At 40.5% G+C, this 23,195-nt stretch overlaps 1 protein-coding gene across 4 annotated transcripts in view; it reads right to left on the reverse strand.

Annotated features, from left to right (window-relative positions):
• Positions 1–403: 403 nt before the first annotated feature.
• ITGA6 (integrin subunit alpha 6) overlaps positions 404–23,195 on the reverse strand; it is an 88,783-nt gene continuing 65,991 nt past the window's right edge. For 3 of the 4 annotated variants that reach the window (XM_066278802.1, XM_066278805.1, XM_066278804.1), the window contains exons 14-25: positions 22,055–22,170; positions 21,742–21,931; positions 21,577–21,660; positions 21,400–21,479; positions 21,167–21,244; positions 20,978–21,080; positions 19,023–19,196; positions 17,236–17,334; positions 17,029–17,139; positions 16,832–16,930; positions 10,081–10,206; positions 404–3,333 (exon numbers count right to left, since the gene is read on the reverse strand). In XM_066278802.1, the coding sequence (XP_066134899.1) occupies positions 3,172–3,333; positions 10,081–10,206; positions 16,832–16,930; positions 17,029–17,139; positions 17,236–17,334; positions 19,023–19,196; positions 20,978–21,080; positions 21,167–21,244; positions 21,400–21,479; positions 21,577–21,660; positions 21,742–21,931; positions 22,055–22,170 (1,422 nt within the window). In that variant the 3' untranslated portion in view covers positions 404–3,171. Of the gene's footprint in view, positions 3,334–6,258; positions 6,389–10,080; positions 10,207–16,831; positions 16,931–17,028; positions 17,140–17,235; positions 17,335–19,022; positions 19,197–20,977; positions 21,081–21,166; positions 21,245–21,399; positions 21,480–21,576; positions 21,661–21,741; positions 21,932–22,054; positions 22,171–23,195 lie in introns of all 4 variants that reach the window. The other variant, XM_066278803.1, reaches the window with a different exon arrangement.

Raw genomic sequence — 23,195 nt, forward strand, 5'->3', positions numbered from 1 at the left:
CTTTTTCATGCCATGGTTATCGTTGCTAAATGATACCCTATCATCCTTCACAGGCATTAAGTCTTTGAAGCAGATGAATCAATGCACAGACATCTCCCAATTGGTAGATACCTTGAATAAACCATCTTTAAATTATTTTCTTCTGAGCATCAACTGAGCAGTAAAGCCAAAGGGGAACTGAGAAACAACCTTCAATCTTATTTACAGTGCAGTGTGTGTGTGTGTGTTGGGGGGGGGCACTAATACCTCTTGCAGATCTGAGATTATATGGGACACGAAGAATAAATAAAAACATCAAGTAGGGAGGTGGAGGAGAGAAGGGGGATATATGGTGACAGAGGGAGATGGGGTGGTGAACACAATACAATATACAGATGATGTATTATAAGAATTGTACACATGAAACCTGTATAATTTTATTAACCAATGTCACCCCCATAAATTCAATAAAAACTTATAAACAACCATCAGAAACTCTAGTTTGGCTTGATGAAAATTTTAAAAAACAATTCAGATTACTTAAAATTTTAGCGTTTGTTTCACATATATAATGCTGTGTTACTAAGCAATGAACACTTTCATAAAAAAATTTATTTCACACTTTTGTACAAATATCCACAGGTATTTCCTAATCATGAAATAATTTTACAATGCTAGTTAGTATAAAAATGTATCAAATACAAACAGACCAGTGACTTGACTTGAGATGACATTTTTCCCAACTATAGATTTAAACACCACTACATTCTTGTTTCTTTGTTGCTGAACCACCCTTGAACCCACCTCCCCACCTCTTTTTCAAGGGCATTCATTTTTATAACAAAGGTCTATAAACACGTTCAAAATATCAGCTTCTTAGCAACCTACAAAGCCAGTGCATTAGGTTCCACGCTATCTAAGCAAGAAACTGAGATTTAAAACAGGACTTATTCTAGAGAAATTTTTGTAAACAAAGTATCACTTATAAAAACAATTTTTGTGAATGAAAATTCCAAAGTACAAGTAGAATAATTACAATAACGTTCTTGGTATTTTAGGGGTATAAAATTTCAACAACAAAAAATTAAAACTCCAAAGTAACCATGGCACATAGCTAGCTGTCTTTGTTCTTTTAAAAAAATGAAACAGCCTTGGCCAGGTTGCTCAGTGGAAGGGGATAGTCCCAGCATGCCAAGGTCATGGTTCGGGCCTCAGTCCGGGCATATGCAAGAAGTAACTACTATATTTCCCCATGTATAAGACGCCCCCATGCATAAGATGCACCTTAATTTTGAGGCCCAAAATTTGAAAAAAAAAGTATAATATTACATAAAGTTTTTGAACTCAAGTTTTATTCATAAAATTTATACAACTCCTCATCCCTGTCAAAACTCCCACCCATTAGCTTGTCCTCATCTTTGATGACGAATCACTGTCTTCATATATTGCCCCGTCCTCAGTTCCATCTATGGCATTTGAAATGCCACAACCACTGTATAAGAAGCACCCAGTTTTTAGACCCCAAATTTTTCTGAAAAGGGTGCATCTTATATATGCAGAAATACAGTAATGGGTGCACAACAAAATAAAACTAAGTAGAGCAATGAGTTGATGCTTCTCTCTCTCTTTCTCTCTCTCTCTCTTTCTCTCCCTTCCCCCCCTTCCCCACCCTCTCTTGCTCAAATCGGTGGAGGGGGGGAAATGAGGCACTGTTTACACTACATCCAAACAAATTAGCACCAGTTTGCTGTTAATCCCCAGATAACTTAACATTTTGAAGCACAGTAATTTTTTAAAAAAATTCAGCTTTCATATCTGTTCAATTCCTATTGAATGTATAGAACAGTGTCTTCCTCCCCTTCTTCATCTTTACAATTAAAAAACAATTTAAAGTTCTTGTTAGAGTAATTCTGAAGTAATTTGGGAAATATACATGGGGAGAAAACAGCAAAAAATAGAACACTGACTCATACTAAGTGATTCCACTAAGCACTGTATTTAAACCTTAAAGGCCATGATGTTCTAATCTGGCTTTTGGTATCAGGTATTCAGTAGTCTTCCACAGGATCGCCTGGATCCACCATAGGCACTCACCATTTCTTTCAAGTCCTGTATATACAGCAGTGACAAAAGGTCAGAAAACAAACCCATTATTTCCAACAGTTCCTGAAAGTTATAGCATGAAATTCAGAATTACCACACAGGGCTCTAAACTCAAAAATATCTAATGTCTATTAAGAATTAAACATCTAACAGTTAATTCTATTTCTTAAAGAATTCTATTGGGTTTGGAGGGGTGGGGTAAGGTTAAGAGGTGTCATGAAGGAGGATGTTTTAATAACTTAAACTTATCTGTAAATTATAACAACTCTCTGGTAGGTTTATAAAGAATTCTTTTCCTTTTGCAGTAAATACAATTAGGTCAAACCATTGACCTCCCTCTCATGTTCTAATTCTGATTGCTTAATCCAACCTGATGGGTAAACTGGAGAATCTTTGGCCTGTTAGTCAATAACAAAATGGTTTGTAAAAAAGAAAAAAATAAATACCATATACAAATAAGTAAAACTAGCATTCAAGTCTGTCGCACCTGTGTGTTTTAGTGAAAAGGGAGAGTGAAACCTGGATGCATTAGGTGCGAACAAGTATTCACACACCTAGGAACTGGAAAAGATGGCAGGATGGAACATCACCTTCTATTGCACATTTACTTTAAGATAGTACTTTAAATGGAAACACAGTTACCCCGATGGCATTGACTTGTGATAGGGACTCTGAACTTGCAGGTTTCCAGTCCTATGGGAAGAATGCTTGCAGAGGCAGTGCTGACAGTCACTCTGTTGGCATGGTGACCGGTTGACTTCTTCCAGCTACACTATCGGGAGGATGTCAGATGAACATGACTGGGCAGGCCCTGCCCGGGCACAGGTCAGTCAGTCACACCAAAAACAAAGGCAAACCGGAAAGTTAAATTAAGGCAGGTAAAGAAAAATCCATTCCAACAGTCTTACATTTGGCTGTGCAAGCCAGGAGGAGCCTCAGGCTACGTAACAATGTCCACAGCAGTTAAAACTGTAGGTTCGTACTACGTGTAGTCTGTCTGGAATCGCTATTTGGTTATCAGACGTTTAAACCGTCTGGATTTCTGAGTTGGGGGGAGCAGTTTGGGGGCTGCGAAGCTCCTCTGGCCCCCTAGGAGTAGCTTTCATTTTCATTCCACCTTGTGATCCACTGTTTTTTTTCAAGGTTATCGTTGTATTTATCATCTTTGATCTCTCGCTCTTCTTTCCGGATCTTAACAGCGTGGTATTGGGGAAGGCTATCGTCGTACCTAGAGCGTTTAAAGAATCCACACTGGAGAAGGGGGAAGAGAAACAGAAGCAAATTAAGTAATCTCAAGGAAAGCAGGTGCACCAAACAGGAATGTGTGAGCTTTCTGTTCAGCTGTGCCTACCTCTGCACTAAGGGAGAAGGACAGTTTTCTTTTAAGAAAGAACTAACAGGTTGAAAAGAAATAACAGTTTGTGGGGATAAATGGACCAGAAAAACAGCTGTAAAACTAGAAGAAAAGTCTGTTTCCCCATCTTGTCTTTACACTTTGAAACAATGTAAATTATCTCCTTACTAAAATTTTTAAGTTTATGAAACAGTGCTCCCATTTTTTATAATCATGATACTTTATATTGATATAAAAGAGCTAATTTTCAGATTATAACATTTTTAAGAACAACTTTTTAAAGGCCATAAACCAAAGGTTATTTCATGCCCCTCTCCCACTAATAAAATTAAACTCAGGTCAAAGATATTTTACAAATTTCAGTTTGAATATGCCCGGGTTCAAATGGGTCAATTTAAGAATCTCCTCTCCCCTGAGGCTCCAGGACACATCTCTCATTAGCTAGAAGGTAAATGACACTGCCTGGCTTTGTTGTTGTGATTCCAAATTAAGCTATTTCATTAATAAATCATGTAGTAACTCTGTTCTGCAATAAAAGCAATCATGTACCTCAGAGAAACTGAGGGCTGTATCACGAGACTGCATTTTACAGTACTGCTTAATTTTTCTCTTTTTTAATGAATACCTATTTTATTCGTTTAAAAATATATATTCAATCTCCCTGGCCAATTGGCTCAGTGGTAGAGTATCAGCCCAGAGTGTGGATGTCCCGGGTTTGATTCCTGGTCAGGGCACACAGGGGAAGTGACCATCTGCTTTTCCACCCCTCCCCTTTCTCTCTCTCTCTCTTTCTCCCACTCCTGCAGCCATGGCTTGATTGGTTCAAGCGAACTGGCCTTGGACCCTGAGGATGGCTGTGTGGCCTCTGCCTCAGGCACTAAAAAATGGCTCCATTGCTCAGCAATGGAGCAACGGCCCTAGATGGGCAGAGCATCGCCCCCTAGTGGGCTTGCCAGGTAGATCCCAGCTGGAGCGCATGCGGGAGTCTGTCTCTCTGCCTCACCTCCTCTCACTAAAATAAAATAAAATAGCCCTGGCCAGTTGGCACAGCAGTAGAGCGTCAGCCCGGCATGTGAAAGTACCAGATTCGATTCCCAGTCAGGGCACACAGGAGAAGCGCTCATCTGCTTCTCTACCCTTCCCCCTGTCCTTTCTCTCTGTCTCTCTCTTCCCCTCGCACAGCCAAGGCTCCACTGGAGCAAAGTTTGCCCGGGCGCTGAGGACGGCTCCATGGCCTCCACTTCAGGTGTTAGAAATGGCTCCGGTTGCAACAGAGCAACACCCCAGATAGGCAGAGCATCGCCCCCTGGTGGGCATGCCAGGTGGATCCTGGTCAGGTGCATGTAGGATTCTGTCTGACTGCCTCCCTGCTTCTAACTTCAGGAAAATACAAAAAATAAAATAAAATAGATTAAAAAATAAAATAGAAAAGAAAAATATATTCAATCTGATTCAAAGTATATTTTTATTGAGAACATATCTGGATATTTAAATACCAGATTGAACATTTTAAATGAATAATATATATGCCCTTTAAAAAAAAAAGATGTTTTCAATTTAAAAATGCTGATAGAAAGATGAGGAAGATACTTAGAATGGTTGATTAATGTGTTTATTATGTGAACTCAATAGGTACAAAACATTTATGTTGAGTAAATTGATGTTATAAAAATGTCATGGGGCAAAATGAAATTATGTGTATAATTATCACTGAATCAATAGGAATAAAGAACCAGGAAGTTCTGTTTTAAGGCCAGTTCTACATGGCTCCTTTATTATTCTGTGCAAAAAAGCTAAAATACCTATCTATTACAAATGGCTCTTGCCCTGTTTACATAAAAAAGGAAATCAGGGTGACATATAACCGTGAAATGAGATGTTGGGAGCCACTGGGACTGGCATGGAAAGGGACTGTAGGATCAACTCTGTCCCACAGAAATGGAAAAAGGAATCATTGCCCATTCCTGTTACCATGGATTTATTTACAAGTAAGAGTAGCAAAACATGAACTTAGAATTAAGGTTCAAGGTTGAATCAAGTCTCTAGAAATATGAAAAAGGTCAAACTCCATTACAACATATTGAAATAATAACTGTCCAGAGCCTTTTTTGTACTAGAATTTTGTATGTTGAAGGCCACTTTGGGAAAGAACTATTTTCTGAAATTGGCCAGAATGTCCATCATGCCAATAGTTCTAGTTGAAATGGTCTTTGACCTGAGGTAGATGTGCAGGAAAAGGAAGGTGCATGCTTAGCTAGCATAAAACAATTTCTGAGCAACAGTAAAAGCATTCTAAGCCTCCCCCCATCACTTTATAGCAAGGAGATAAAAAAGACAACAGTGAGAAAGCCTTCTCGTCAAGAGAAACACCATGTTTCCAACATGCAACAGGTTAATTAGATGGTCAACACAAGCGTGTATCTGTAGGAAATTCCAAAATGGACAAGAAATCGGGAATGATTTCTTGGGCATCTTTGAAAGTCCAAGTGGGATGCTGCATACTGAATTAACAACACATGGCAAATTGGGCTACTAAGTAAACCTCCTTTTGCGTATATGTAGATTGCAGTTTTCTTTATTACTACCATAGACATTTAACAATACAAAACAACTCATCTGCAACAAACAATTCTTTGTGCATTGAAAAAAAAAAAAGACTGAGCTTTCAAGTGAAATAAAATAAATCCAAGCGAAGCAAGCCAGTGTGGACATTTGGAAACATCTGTTAATGAGACACACACAGCAAGCTGTTGCTCTTAAAGTTAGCCACCACAACCATAGCAGGTCCCACAGCTAGCAATTAAGAAATATTGATCAATTACCAATTACAGAAGTAGATCAATACTATGCATCAGAAGTAAGCCTCTCTTTATCAGATGGCTGAGCATGGATCTCAGCCTTGTGATATGTGGCATCATAATGATCTTTCTTATTTCTCTTGAAGAAACCACACTATAAGGAAGCAAGGTATTTAGTCAGTTTTACAGTTTTGTGAAGAGCTAAACAAAATAAAGAAAATCTCAGATTTTAACCCATTTTCTTCTAGTCATAGCTGGTTTACAAAGAGACCACTATGGATCAACCAAAAGTGAACAGCCACTGCACTATGTTACTTTGGGACAGCAGTCAACCCAACTCTATTACCCAACTCTGGTCAAATATTGATATAGCCCTGGCCTAGTAGCTCACTTGGTTAGAGCATCATCCTAGTGCACCAAGACTGTAGGTGATCCGCAGTCAGGACACATATAAAAATCAACCAATGAATGCATGAGTGGTCCACGGCCATACCACCCTGAACGCGCCCGATCTCGTCTGAATGCATGAGTGGGTGGAGGAATAGATCGATGTCCCTCTCTCTTCCCCACCCTTTCCTTTCTCTCTAAAGTCAATAAATAAATAAAAATTAAAAATAAATTTATACAGATGACATTAGTCAGCTAATTGATTTTCCTATTTGTAACAGAATTCCTGAGGACAAAACACACCCTAAAAGGGACAATATATACATATCAGATTATAGCTTTGGGTGGTTTTTTTTTTTTTTACAGAAGAATATGGACCCTAAAATAGGTATAAAATTCACTTCTACAGGTTATTGAGACAAAAGTTAAAGAGTAAATTCTCTAAGTAAGATTTAGCACAAATCTAAATAAAACAGATTTTAGGGGACAAATGCCATCTATATGAGGCCTTTGATTTTGTGGGTGAATCACAATATAAATTCAAATATACCATCATGAAAGAATGATTATAGTCATTTTCCAAAATTCTGAACCACCAAAGAACCCCAAAGTGGTAGGAACCTATGCTCCTCAGGTTAGGTATTCTAAATATCAAAATACAATTCCACTTTTTATTATCATTTCCGTCATTCAATAATGCAAAACAGTCTCTCTTTACTTTTATCTAGTTCCTAAGGCCATAAAATTGCCCTTCGAAATATAACTTGGTCAAATAAATCTGTACCCTCCCAAAACATTCTGCTTCCAAGTCTGTCAACTCATGAAGGTAAAAATCCAGATCTGCTTTGTACAATATGGCACCTACCAACTACATGTGGCTATTCAAATTTAAATGAAAGAAAGAGTCAATACCTCAGTTACACTAGCCATATATCAAGTGCTCAATAGCCACATGGGACTAGTGACTACCATATTGGATAGTGCTACCTCAGAACATTTCTAATATTATAAAAAGTTTTAGTGGGCAGTGTTGATCTAGACTAGCTTAATAGTTATTTATTTGTGACTCTCAATTTAATACACAGTGAATGCTCCCAACCAACATTCAGTAACAGTCCTAGTAAAGAGGGTGGGAAAAGAAATAAACCAGGAACCAAAAGCACTGATCCTGCCTCCAACTTGGCAACATTTTTAACATCCATGGGCATAAGCATCCTTATTTACAAAAGGAAGATGACTGGACCAGCCCGGAGGAATTTTCTCTCTTACCTCCAAACAAAATCTTATGCAGAATCCCAATTTTAAAGCAGATAAAATAAGAACTTGTCTGTTGAAGTGGGGGTGTTGGCCTTAGTCCCACCTGCTTAGTCTTGGCACTTATGTGGTTGCGCAAAACCCAATTTAAAGGACACTGAACTAGAGGTCCTTTCTAGCCCTAAAATTCTATGACTTTAACACATAAAGACAAATAGTACAGTTTCAAAATGAAGAGTGTCTGTAAAGTAATACAAATTTTTGTATGGGGGCTATAGATATTTAGAGTTCAGTTGTGAGTTGGAATATTTTAGAACTTACAAAAAAAAACCCCACAAAAACCAATGAGATCATAGTCCAACCCACTTACTAAAACAGCTAAGGCAAACCAGTATCCCAGGAGGGTGTGTGTGAGAAACGATTTGCCCAATAATGCCAAGATTACACTGCTTGGATTTCATAACTCCCATCCCACTGCTATGTCTCACCCTCATTCAAGACTGCTAAGACCTGCTCCAAAAAAAAGTCTATCCTTTTGACCTCTTCTGGGGAGCATAAAAAGGCCATCCTCAAATACCGAACATCAAATTCAGTTTTTGATATCAAAATAATTTTCAGAGCATTTCCTATATTGGTTGGCTATACCTAACCAAAGAATAAATATCAGAGGTAGGACTGGCTAATGCACCCTGCAAGCAGCGTTCTTGGCATATGTAGATACCAAGCTTCAACCATATGTTTGGAGGACACTAGTAAATTATCTCGGTCTGGCAAAAGGAAGTTACTTGGGGAAAAAAAAAAAAGATGACCAATATTTGACAGTGAGAATATCCTGAACCCTTGTCCATTATACTCTTGGATACAAAGAAAGAGTATAGTTGGATCCTAGAGGTTATTGGTTGAGGTTAATAATTCTTGATCCAAAACCTTCTGGACCAAGTTATGTTTGAAAATCTAGAGTTTTGGGCATTTTAGAAAAGCAATATGCTGCATACATAATGCCACTGTAACAAAAATATTAATATTTCTTCAGTGAAATGAATGAATAAACAATAAAGATTATAAATAGCCTCTCCTCATATCAAGCCAAGTTCTGCTGCCAAATAGGTCATTACAAGCTGTCGGTTGTCATGGGGTTTTTTCTTTGCAATTCATAATTGTTGATAAGGGACTGTGGACCTTCACTGTTGAGAATAAATAAAAAATCTATAGGTCATAATCTCTGCCAACAAAAGTTTGCATCCATCTCACACACACTTATTGGTAATGCAAACTATTCACTTGTAGGAAGCGGGGGAAGATACATTTTATTTGCAGGACCAGTTCTAATGAAGAACACCATACTGAACCCAAATCTTCCTCAAGTCTGATGTAGACTACGATGACCCCAGAGATGGAATTATTCATTACTTTCATAATTTTATATTCCTAACTGAGCTGCTAAATAACAAACCCCAGCTGCTGCCATGAACATTTCTTTACAAGTTAAACTTAACAGAAAAATGGATTCAGGTTAATGTGAGACCCAACAATTGGCTAAGATTTAGAAAGTGATTTGATCTTATATGAAGAAAATGATAAAGTAGTAAAACTTTTTAAATTGTTATTTGTCAAACACTCTAAATCAGGGGTCGGAAACCTATGGTTCGCGAGCCAGATGTGGTTCTTTTGATGGCTGCATCTGGCTCGCAGGCAAATCTTTAATAAAAAAAATAACATTAAAAATATAAAACATTCTCATGTATTACAATTCATTCATTTTCTACCGCTCATGTTCATGGTTGCAGGTGGCTGGAGCCAATTACAGCTGTCCTCCGGGACAACACCAAATTTTTATTGGATAATGCGTAAGGTACACGGGTAGTTGTATGGCTCACACAAATTACATTTTAAAATATGTGGTGTTCATGGCTCTCTCAGCCAAAAAGATTCCCAACCCCTGCTCTAAATTATACGTGAAAAACACCAACATTTATACATTTAAGGAACTTCTTACACTGTATGAATAATACACCTTTAAATACAAGGTATTAAGTAAATATACAGGTGTTTATTGTAAAATCTCAAGATTGTCATATGGTGGAAAGTTTCATAATGAGAAGAAATCAGCAACAAAAGTACATATATTATCCATGTTAATTCACTTCTTAAAAAACATGAAATAAAACTTATAATCACAAAAGGCAAATGCCAGCTCTCACTTACCTTCCATAATAAGAGAACTAATAGAGCAAGCATCAAAATCCCAGCAAGAATAGCCACCAGGATGATCCACCAAGGTACTCCTGAATGCTGAGCTACAGTCTTTGAGGGAAACACAGTCACACGAACCTGTGGGCCATACAGGAGCAACATGATTACAAGATAGGAAGGCAGTCAACTCTAGGAATCTATAGGTTCTAATTAGGCTTCCAGACACATTTTGGACAATGCAGCCTATAGAAGGATGAAATGCCTTTCTGATGCAACATACTCTCCCTTAATACTTGAATATTGTAAGAGGACCTTTTTCCCAGAATTCCAAATGCTGGATTATGTTCTGATTAAGTGGTTATTTCTTTACCAACTTACCTCTAAAAAATTTTTGCTATCAACAAAAGTAGGTAAAATTGTATAGTGAATTGTCATTCAACATCAAGTTACAATAGTCATCAACACAGAGCCAAACTTGTTTTCATCTATATAACTTAGTATCTTTTTGAGAATGATCGCACTTTTTTAAAATTAGTTTTCAGCAATGAAAATAATTGGGCCAGTTTTTGCATAATTAGCCTACATTCCTCACTCAAGGTTTAAAGACGTTGTGAAATATGAAAACAGGAATGGAGCTACATGACTTAAAACCATTTTAACTTTTCCTTAGGATAACAAACTAATAAGCATCTTCATGAACAATAATATCCCCTGAACTGACTTGGTGCCTTCTTCTACAGCAATGTGGATGGACAAGTAGACCCTGGATTCATTCAGAGGCAGTTTCGAGTAGCTGATGGGAAGCTTAATGTCTAAACGTTTGATAGTTGGCAGATACCAACTAAATAGAAATAGTGTTGATTCAGAAATCTAAAAAGTTGCTTATGGAAATTCACAACTTGGTTAATGTGGGTTTAGAATTCAAGTGAATTTCTGTGATGCTGGGTAAAGATTTTCATCACGTGAAAAAGATTTGGTGATTGCTACGAATATGATTTTGTAAACTATACTGGTTAGAGACCGACTACCTTGTAGTTTCTGCTAGTCCTGATTTAAGAGAATATAAGGAGTAAACACAGTTAGAAGGAGCATTTAACTTCTGAGAAGTATTTTAGTCGAGTATTCTCTATTAGCACTGAACACTGGATGCTGTCTAAAAATGTTTCTATGTCTCTATGCTGTGCTTCAATACTTCTATAAACTATCATTTCTTTTTTTAATTTGTTTATTGACATACTTTCCTTTCTATTTATACTAGAAAACACCTATCAACCCCATCTGACTCAGAGAATACTTAAAAAGCAAGAGAACTGCTTATTTAAAAAAAAAATATATATATATATATATACATATATATAATGGGAAAGAATACACATTCAGAGTTTTCAGCCAACTACGCTGACGTAACAGGCAGGCTTGAAGGCTTTGACCAGCTAGCAGGTTTCCTGTTTTGCTCTCAGTGAGGTTTCAACCTAGCTCCCTGCCCCAGAGGGGGCCTCAGAGCTCACTTCCCCTCACCCCTCTTCCTCCCACAGGTGTCCCAGCTGTGAGGAAAAAACAACCCTTTCTTAAGCTTAACTGGATCTAACACAGGGATATCCACAAAGCAGGGAAGGAAGAATGATGAGACCAGTGAAGAAATATATAATTTAGTTGATGTGACTGGTAAAGATCGTTTCAATTAGCCTGTGCTAAACTTCATGAACTCTGCTTCCCCGGTATCTAGCATAGGGGAGGTACACCATTGAGACAAGGCGACAACTTGGAAGGGCCATCCTCATTGGTAAGAATAAGTTCTGACAAAGCTGGACAGAGAGAGTAGAGATTGGTCCATGCCATGGGGCATCAACCTTATTATGTATAATCACACTGTGATTGTAATACAACTTGGAGCTGCACTGCCCAGAGCTCTGGGCAGCCTTTTTCATCTTGCCACAGCAACTATCACTGATAGACAGGGACAGGTTAAGGTGAGAACTTATTCCAACTCCAAAAACAATACTTACTTTCCGCTTCCATTTAAATCTAGGCATTTATTTCCATAGGGATGAGCTAGGCATGTGATCCTCATCCCTCATGTGCATGTAAGGGGAAAAAGGGCTTAAGCTTTGCTGATGCAGTAAATTCTACCACAGTGAGCATGCTCAGACCTCAGCAGCTGGCCCACTACCAGAATGCTTCCCTAAATCCCTCTGTCATACCCTCCCCCTCTGCAGAGCATCAGTGTAAGAACACACCTGATGAACGGGGTTTCCTTTCTTTTACCAAACTCTCTATTAAAGACACATCCCCCCTAGTGAATGTTCCTCATATCAGAAATCCATCTTATAAAAGGATCCATCTTAAGATGTTCTCTGAATTTAGAGCCAAAAAAATAAAATCTCGTTCTTCTGAAAAATGATATGCCTCCTTTTTTACCTATCATCTCTCCTTTTATCTTTGGCAACTTAAGACACTCCCTTCCTAGTTGCTCAGGGATGAAGTGGGGAATCTAAATCTAATCAATAAACCACCTCCTGCCCTTCCTTGGCTTACTCCCAACAATGCATGCCTGGTTCACCTGCCTAGACCAGGAAATACTTAGTAGCTGACCCTGTATCTTACTCAATAACGTTGCTTCTCTAGCAGTTGTGCAGAGAATGCACACAGTCCTTAACAACTGCTTGTTTATTGGGTAATTTAATTTAATTGATACTAAAATATAATCATCTAATCTGGTTCAATTAGGTGACCAGCTATCTCTGACTTTGTTATAACAATGTCTTAACAAAGGAACACAAAACTCTTAAAACTGGTTGGTGATAAGGGGACAAAAAAGGTTTCTCTTTTTCTTTCTTTTTTAAAGCTAGGATATGAGTAAAAACAATGGGAAAAAGTCTCACTATTAAGACCAAAAGACAAGACTGAATAATTCAACCTGCTTTACTTCTATTACCAAAGAAAAATATTCTCCAGACTGGAAAAAATAGATGAACCAAGATAAAGATGAAATTAAAAACCACAATAAGCTAGGGTTATATGTAGACTCTAATGAACAAAATACACTGAAGAACAAAATGGAAACAGTCATGGATACATGGAATAGTCTGACAGCTGTCAGAGGGGCGGGGTTTGGGAGGCTGGGTGAAAGGAGGTGAAGGGATTAAGCAAAAAAAAACACCCCAAAACAACAGTAACAACAAAAACCACCCCAAACCACACATGTATACACACAGACACAGACACCAGTGTGATAACCGGGAAAGGCGAGGGGTAGGTGGCCAGTGCGCAAAGGCAGGCAAACAGAGGCACAAAGAGACTTTGTTGTGGCAATGGGCGCATGATGCAACATGCAGATAATGTTTTGTTGAGTTGTACATTTGAAACCTGTATGGTTTTGTGAGCCAATGTCACCCCAATAAATTCAGTTAAAGAAAAACCCCACAATAAGTAAGGGAGTAAAAGGGGAAGGCACTCTTATATTTCAATTGAGCTAAAATCCTTAAGGCCCCCCAAAAAATGTTTCTTAAAATACTAAAGAAATGTGTAGATACAATATCTGAGCTACTGAGTCTCAGAAATCAGTTAATAGAAGTATCAGAAGAGTAGAGATAAGACAATGTCTCAGTTTTCAAAAGAAAGGAGTTCTAGATATGAGATCACTAATCCATTTACAAATCTACCAAGTATTAAATAAAGTAGGATTACAGCAAAGACTCCAATTCCCATTAGCAGGCATGAGTTCTCAAAGCTCTAAGAACATAAAGTGCCCCAAAGCAGCTCATTTTCATTTGTGGCCCAGCCATTAGACTGGACACCAGTGCCCCTAGTTCCAGCGACAGCCTCGATGAGGAGCCATGAGCCCGACCTCTGGTCTCATCGCCCCGAGCTGGTCCTGTGATGCTGATAAAGAAACAACCTCTCTTGGTCTCCGTTTTCCCATGTGAATTTGAGATCTGGGGAGTCAAATAACATGAGCACTGAAGCCAGAGATAATTATAGGACCCCAAATTACATCCCTTTTCTGTGACTGCCTGTGTGTGCGCGCGCACGCGTGTAATAAGTCCAACGTCTGAATTCTTCTGAAGTGTAAATGATAGAGCACAGGCAAAGCATCCAGGAAATTGCAAACATTGTATTAATACTTTATTGATGTTAGTCCCTTCCCTTAAAGTGTTCTTTCCCTCCCCAGCTCTAAACTCAGAGATTCTCAGGGTTGCTAATTTAAAGTTACAGAAAGCTGTAGCAGCTGCCCTCAGTCTGAGAGGCAGAGAAAGGGCTCTCAGGGAAGGTGTGGTTACTTGACAGTCCCCTATGATGCCTTACTGATACGATACAGAGAGGCTGGCTGGGGTGAGTAGGCAAGGATAACAGGAAGGCCATGGTGACCATATGTCCTAGTGAGGCTGGGGCAGTCCGGGTTTACACCACTTGTCCCAGCATCCTGCCCCATTCAGCATTTGTTCCAGACTAATGCCAGACATATGCATGCTGGGTTGGATGATAAAGTGTATGTGTGAGAAAGCAGGGGGACTCACTGGATTTTCAGCTGCTTAAAGGACTAAAGCCAGAACATTGTTGTAAGTAGATCAGTCAGTCAAATTAAGAAGGGTATATTTCACAAGCTTTCCTTCTCCATTTACAGAGGTCCTCGGGTTACAACAGTCTCGACATACAACGTTTCAAGTTTATGACACTCCCATAAAAGCTTTAAAAAAATTGAGAGGTGAGTGTTTCGGCATAAGCTGCTAGCATCATACTTACGGACTTTGTGGGAGAACTAGTTTGGCTGTGCGCACTGGAAGAATAAACAATATTCTTTTTCTGTGGCTTAGTTGTGTTTTTATGTTCTAGATTATGACTTTATACCTGTGTTAGGCTAGGTCAAGTGGCTAGAGTGCCTTTCGACCTACACTAAAATTCGGTTGCATCACTATCATTGGAATAGAACTGTGTCGTAACCCGAGGACCCCCTGTAGTCTCTTTTGTAAAACATTCCCATCTGTGAATGCAGTCATTTAACTCAAGAGCCTGACACACTCCCTGTGGGTTCCAGACCCCCCACAAGGAACCCCTCACTAGCAGGACAGCACAAGACACTGCTCCTAGTCCTGTTCAATATTTTTCTCAATGGCCTGGATGAAGATAGAGAAGGCATGCTTCTCTGTTTTGAAAAAGGTAAAGCTTGCAGGGACAGAAAGTTAAGTGGGAGTAAATGATCAAGACTCAAAACTACTTTGTAAACTGAAACATGGAAACAAAAAAGCCAATCCCATAAAATGTGAGGATACATTTCAAGGCATGCATTTAGATTAAAAAAATTTTTTTTTAATTTATTCATTTTAAAGAGGGGAGAGAGAGAGTGAAGGGGGGGAGAGCAGGAAGCATCAATTCCCATATGTGCCTTGTCCAGGCAAGCCCAGGGTTCGAACCTGTGACCTCAGCGTTCCAGGTCAATGCTTTATCCACTGCACCACCACAGGTCAGGCCAACATGCATTTAGATTTTTTAAAAATGGCCCAAGAACAGGATATGGGAAATATATCTTGACAACAAATTCTGATGAAACCACTTTGAAGTTTCAGAATACAAACACAAAAATAGTAGCTGCTAGAAATGCAAACATAACCCTCAGGAAACATTTAAAAACGAAGTCTTAGGCAAGATATTGGAAGGTAACGGTCCCAGGATAAGCTGAACTAGGCAGACCACACGTCAGCTATCTGCCCACCCTTGACCTTATAGGAGTCACACTGCCTGATGGGGGCAGGCCCAGGAGGGGAGAGACCTGAAACCTTTCACCTGTGCCAAGCATGATGGACAACTGAGGAGCTGGGTGCTCAGCTCTGGAGAGAGTAAGAGTGACATGTGCAAGGAGTCACAGCCGTTTCTTTCAGTTATTTCAAAGGCTCTCTTGGCTACATGGCTGACAGAGAACTTATTTTGGACTTATTCCAGGGGGCATCACCAGAGGCTGATTTTATAACATTCAATCCAGGATTCATACATATAAAGATCTTTCCGCCCTGGCCGATTGGCTCAGCAAGTAGAGTGCCGGCCCTGCATGGGGAAGTCCCAGGTTCGATTCCCGGTCAGGGCACACAGGAGAAGCACCCATCTGCTTCTCCAACCCTTCCCCTCTCCTTCCTCTCTGTCTCTCTTTTCCCCTTCTGCAGCCAAGGTTCCATTGGAGCAAAGTTGGCCCGGACACTGAGGATGGCTCCATGGCCTCCACATCAGGCGCTAGAATGGCTCCAGCCACAATGGAGCAATGCCCCAGATGGGCAGAACATCGCCCCCTGGTGGGCATGCCAGATGGATCCTGGTCGGGCGCATGCGGGAGTCTATCTGACTGCCTCCCGCTTCTAACTTCGGAAAAATACAAAAAGAAAAGAAAAAAAAAAAGAAAAAGATATTTCCTAATAACTGCAGCTGGCCACACAAAACACGAGCTATACCATAAAGCAATGAGGTTACTATCATTGGGGTACCTCCTCAACAGCTATAGCATCAGAGATGGTCTAAGACATGAGTTTCTACAGAGCTGGGAAGTGCACTCATTCTGATTAAGCCAATAGCTCTCAAATCTACCACGTGCACTGCAGAACCAGACAACTCCACGTTCACTTCTTTTTCCAATGATTCCATTAAAATACAGCTTGGGGTGGCAGCCCCTTAAGACGTCTGATTTTTCCTTCACAGGAGTAGCAGTGCTGTGAAACGCATGGGCATGGGGTAGAGGAAAGAGAGACTTGCTCCGAAGGAAGACTGGGGAACGTCTCACCTGAGTGCCTGCGTGTGGCAGCTTGATATTCTCAGTGGCAGCACTCACATCAATGGAAGCCCGCACGAGAATGTCCAAGTAGTTCATTTTAGAATATTCCTGTTTGGAGACAAAGTGAGCGAATGCATTAGGGAAGTGAGGAATGTCGTAGGAGGTGGTACATGACTTCTGGGGGACAGCCCCACAGTGGGCCACACCTCTAGAAATGTGGCGTTCCACAACCTCGAGCGCAGGACCACAGAGGCCTTGCTGTCCAGCCCACGCAGCGGGCACCGGATGTTCACACAGTTCACGTTGACGCTGCAGTTCTGGGAGCAAAGGAAAAACAGCAGTTAAAAGGCAAGGGGCCGGGAAGCCTTTCCTCCCATCCTCTGTCAGAGTCGCAGCTCTTGAGAAACACTCACCAGGGTCTGGTATTTTCTTTCAGCAAATAAAGAAAATTTTCTGCTATCGTCAATCTGTTTTTCAGCAATTTCCCGTTTCCTCCTTGAGTTGTGGGACTCCTGAAAAGATTTATACTTCATGTCATTCCACTTACCGTAACTTTGTCATGACTTTACAAACCTCTCGAGTACACCCCCCCAAAATAATGCCAAATTCACATAATCCACAATATTTGCCCTTTTGTCACCAAAGGCACAGAAATAATTTAAATGTAAAATCCACAAGTGTAAGTTATTATTTCACTTCAAGCTTATTAATTAAGGTAATTTATTCCCACTCTGATATTAAAACTCAGGAAAAGAGCCTTTCTTTGTTCTGTCTGCCCACCGTGAGCATCCTAAGATAGGACCAAATCTCATTCCTACATCCCAGCTTTGTACCTAACCATAAGGTAAAAAGTCAGCACAACTTATCTTATCTTATCTTTCCTTTCTCTCTCTCTCTCTCTTTCTTTCTTTCTTTTTGAGAGAGAGAGAGGTAGGGGGAACAGACAGGAAGGGAGAGAGATGAGAAGCATCAGCTCATAGTTGCGGCACCTTAGTTTGTTCATTGATTGCTTTCTCATATGTGCCTTGACTGGGGGGGGGGGCTCCAGCCTATCCAGTGACCCCTTGCTCAAGCCAGCAACCTTGGGTTCAAGCCAGTGACTATGGGGTCATGTATATAATCCCACGCTCAAGCCAGCAACCTCAGGGTTTTGAACCTGGGTCCTCCGCATCCCAGGCCTACACTCTATCCACTGTGCCACTGCCTGGTCAGGCAAAAGCCAGCACATCTTAAATGACTAAGTGATCCTGAAGAACAGGGAAAGAAGAAATAGCATATGACTTACTTAGTATTGGTAACTAAGACTTGCAAGAAGTTTTAAAATGGCATTTTCCTTAAAATAAGGATTAGGAACAATGGACAATCTTGTTTTTCAAAGGTGATCAATAGTGGATCATTCTATAAGACACCAACTATGAACACCAATCATACCTAGTCACTGTAGATTTAAGGCAGAAAAAACACATTCAATAGCAATGCAAGTCTTAATTGAACTGGAGTGTACACGATAAACCAGTTAGGTAAGCGTACAGCATAGAGAGAGGGGCATGTAAGCGTGGAGCGGTGGAGGGAGGGGTTACGAGAGGCTTTGAAAGCAAGCAGAGCCGAGCAAGAATGTGGAATGTGCCTCTTAACTGCTGAGTGACTATGAAAGTTCATCTCTCTGAATTTCAATTTCTTCATCTATGAAATGGCGAGGAAAATACCTCATAGGACTATCAAGAGAATGAAATGAATAAATGCAAATAAAATGCTTAGCACAGTGCCAAAGACACAGTAAGTACTAAAAAATTCTAACTGTTTTAAAATACAAGAACAAAAGGCTTTTGAGGTCACTGGCTAAGGTGCCAATATCTTTTGGAGTGAGTCTGGTTCTACTGGGAGTTAACAATGGCTGGCCCCACCCCCTAGGAGCCTGTCCTAGTCCTTCTTACATGTCATACTGGGTCATAAAACTTCAGGAAATGTCATTTACTTCAAAAGCAGTGAATGACCCTGACTTAGGAGCCATAATGTTCTTGAGTCAACAGAAATCCTCGGCTTGGGTTGGTGACACAACTACAGAAGAGAAATTGTGACACCGAAGAACCAGCCGATATGCCAACATATCCGTTTTCTAAGGAAAGTAATGAGTTTCCCCTCAAAAGTCAGCTTCTCCTATTTACATCTACGGAGACATAGGATAAATCCACCAACATACCGTTAGATTTAGAAAGTTTATTTCATTTCGTGGCTCACAAGCTATCTTTTCCAATCCTTTGGATTCTACTTTCATCAAATAAAGCAACCATTTGCCATTGAGGATTTCTCTTGGCCACTGGATATTCAAGGTTGCTGTGCCCAGGTTTTTAAGAGGCTTGCCCAAGTTAATAACCTGTTAGAAAATAATATGCGTTATTTCAGTGTAACTGTTATGACGTAGAATTAAGTGGCAGCTCCTATTATTGCAAAGAGAAAAAAAGCCAAAATACCTAGCATAATCCTACAACAAAAGCAAAGGCTCCCAACTGGACTACAGATAGGGTATTCAAAACAGAGATTTGTGCTTAGATTCTTGTCAATAAAAAATAACCAGGTAAAAAGGTCAAAGAAGAATGATGGTTCATTCAATCCAGGAATAACTGCCACGCACCACAGACTGCGCAGCCCAGATACTCCAGACGCGCCCGGGAGAGCCGCACGTCTGTGAACAGCTCGGTAACCACCTGCTTGGAGATGACAAAGCCCATGCTGTGGCAGCGCACCCACACCTGCTTCCGGGAACCCCACCTGCTGCCAAAATAAAGCTGCCTCTGTCCTCCACAACCCTCGGGCGGCGTGGGACGACAACTGAGAGACTGAGTAAAACCACGATGGCAGCCAGGAGAGTCTATGGCCAGGCTGGGGGCAGAGCACCTTCCTGCAGCAGAAGCCAGAAGAGGTAGAGGCCCCCCTGTCTGCGTGGAGGACTGCTCCAGAAGCCCAGGCATCTCTCTCAGTCACACCTGCAGAGGCGTCGTGGCCACCACCACTGCCTGTCAGGGCAGTGCTTGTCAGGCTACGAGACACACGGAGGAGAACTCAGCCTCTCTGTCCTGCTGGAGTCAGGGGTGGGCTCCTTCTCGCCATTTTGGACGTTCACCTCAGCAATGGTCACTATGTTTTTAAGAACATGATTTCAGCCACAAAGACCTGAACCCATGAGTTATGAGCCATCTCTGTGCCATGCGTTTATGTTTATTCAGCTAGCCTTAAAATACTAGTGTTTGCCTACCTGACATGGTTCAAGCAATCACTAGTCCTCCTTACTCACATATGCCAAATCCACATTCACCAGCACAAAAGTGAGTTTGGGAAAGGTAAGTGGACATTAACCACAAGCAGTAAGAGATGGCCTTAAAATGGAGGAAGAAATAAATCCAACACATTCTAAAGCCAAATATAACTACTTTGAGATTTTCCTGTGTTTTATAGACAGACTCTGGGAAGAAATAAATCAAGTGTCCCTTTGTCTCTACACCACATATACATTAAAACTCTCTCATAAGGCCAAATGGAGCGGAGTCTGAACAAAATGCTATGTTGAACGATAGCTGTTGTTCTCTATTCTGGAGGACAAAACTTTACCGTAAGCCAGTTTGTTGATTAAAAACTGGCAAACTCACTTTTTTTTTTTGACAGAGACAGGGACATATAGGGACAGACAGACAGGAAGGGGGAGAGATGGAGAAGCATCAATTCCTCGTTGCGGCTCCTTAATTGTTCATAGATTGCCTTCTCATATGTGCCTCAACTGGGAGGCTACAGCAGAGAGTGACCCCTTGCTCAAGCTAGTGACCTTGAGCTCAAGCCAGAGACCTTGGGTTTCAAGTCAGTGACCTTTGGGTTCAAGCCAGTGGCCATGGGGTCATGTCTATGATCCCACACTCAAGCCAGCGACCCGCAGCTCAAGCTGGTGAGCCCACGCTCAAGCCAGTGACCTCGGGGTTTCAAACCTAGGTCCTCTGTGTCCCAGTCCGATGCTCTATCCACTGCGCCACTGCCTGGTCAGGTGGCAAATTCACTTTTAACTAAGAATTTATCAGGCTTATTTATTAAAATTACATATTCAAGGCCATATCTAGTATGTGTTAGCTTCCAGTACCTATAATAAAAGAACCGACTGCTACATCTTACCCTGAACTCGTACTCTATTAAACTTCCCACTTCATCTTCAGACTTCATAGCTTGCTCACCCACAACTGTACCTCCAAAATACACCTGGGAAGGTTTAGCAACTCTGTTAAATTAAAAAATACCAGTTTAGTGAGGATTATAAATGGTTCTTTCAAACACTGATTTGTTATGCTAAACACAAACACTTACCCAGAGACCGATAAAAGCAGTTCAATAACCACTTTTGCTGAAGCAGTAATTGAAGCCAAATTATCCTGATTGCTTGTTCTGAAAATAAAAAGGAAACAAAACAGAGTTTTATTTTAACGGTCAGTTTTCTCTTTACAATTACACTTCTTTTATGAGTTAGATCAGGGCCAATTCATTGACTGGCTGTGTTTTCATGAAATAATTCTGAATGGAGAGGGTGAAGTAACTCTTACGTTTCCAACTTCAGATTAATATCCAGATCTGTGGTGTCAAAGGTGACCTCAGTTGTACTTAAAATCAAATAAAAAGTAACCTAAAAGATAAAAACAGCCATTAACACAAGCCAAGCACATCGACATTATAATGGCATTTAAAACAGTTAAAATTCAATATGTGAAGGCATCACCTACACTGGAATTTCTCTTAAAAGGGTTTCCGAGTTCGCAGTCCGCTTGTGAGCCATTTTGGTTGGCAACACAACTCAGCTGCTTCTCCTACAACAGAAGAACACACTGATGGCAATACGCTCTGCAGTGTGGGCTTTTTTCTCTCGGCTGGTCTCTAACTATACTCACAGGGAAAGCCTTCAGCTCTCTATATGCAGAGTAAGTCAAAGTATCGGGAAATGTTGCAATGAGCTTAGCTTCATGAGCATCGTCGCCATCTTTCGTGGGGTTCCTTGGGTCCGAAGGGCTGTTTGTCACTGTTATTTCTAAAGCAATGTCCTTCTGATCTTTCAGAACTAGTTCTGGAACACCTTTTTGACTATTAAAAAAAAAGAAAAGAAAAATGACAAAGCCCTCAATATGTTTTCGGTAAACCCCCTTTTCAACAAAAGCAGCTGCAAAGCCAGAGTCACATTTGCTAGTGCTACAGAGCATTTCTTACATTGGTAAATAAGAAAATTTGTCTTGATTTCCTTCTCGGGTACAAAACTTATAGTCTAGTTTAAGGTTGCTGTTGCATACGTTGTCATCTCCACATCCCTCTTTTAAGAAGTGCACCTGTCGGAAAACAAAACCATGGTCATTTTTTGCCACTTAGGACTCCCAATGGCATCTAGTTAGACGTCTTGCTGTCTCCACACAGTTTATTTCCCCATGTGGTATTAGCATAGCAGAAGTCAAGCTCCAGACATGCCTGTGCAGTAGAGGGAGTGAGTCCCACAATCACAGGGGTCCATGTTTCAGACCTGGTCCTGCCTCTCCCTTTGCTGTGTGACTTTGGGAGAGTTGTCACAGGTGATATGGGGATCCCACCACCCTACTTTATAGGGCCGCTGTAATAGTGATCACAAAGCTACCTAACATGGTTATGTATAACTCATTGAATCTCACAACAGACCTGTGAGGAAGATACTACTCTGAGCTCCCCTGTACAGATGAGAAAACAGTTTAAGATCAGGAAAGCAAATGACACAGAGGATCTAACACAGTGCTAATCACAAGATAAACGATTAGGAAAACTATCTCCTTGCCTGTTAATGTTTATTTATTTATTTTAAATTTTTTATTTTATTTTATTCATTTTAGAAAGGAGAGAGAGAAGAGAGAGAGAGACAGAGAGAGAGAAGGGGGGGAGGAGCAGGAAGCATCAACTCCCATATGTGCCTTGACCAGGCAAGCCCAGGGTTTCGAACCAGTGACCTCAGCATTTCCAGGTCGACGCTTTATCCACTGCGCCACCACAGGTCAGGCTGCCTGTTAATGTTTAACAACAAAAAATATGAATGCAATAATAACACAAATAGTATATCAAAAATATACAAAAAAGTATAAGAAACTATATACTTGGTGACAATAAAGATTGACAATGTGTGGATTTAGGCATCGGCTCTTAAGGCTGACATAGAAAATACTCACTTCTGAAAAGCTCTGTTAGCGGATCACCAGAACCAGGAGCCCCCGAGGACACTGTAGCACCAACTAGATTTTGACAGCAAGGGCATAATGCCAAGTGGAGATGTCACAGCTTCCCAGCCTAATCTTGCATCTCAACCAGCTTAAACCCTAGCAAACAGACTGGAGAC

The sequence above is a fragment of the Saccopteryx bilineata genome, chromosome 5 (genome assembly GCF_036850765.1).
Source record: "Saccopteryx bilineata isolate mSacBil1 chromosome 5, mSacBil1_pri_phased_curated, whole genome shotgun sequence".
NCBI classification, from domain to species: domain Eukaryota; kingdom Metazoa; phylum Chordata; class Mammalia; order Chiroptera; family Emballonuridae; genus Saccopteryx; species Saccopteryx bilineata.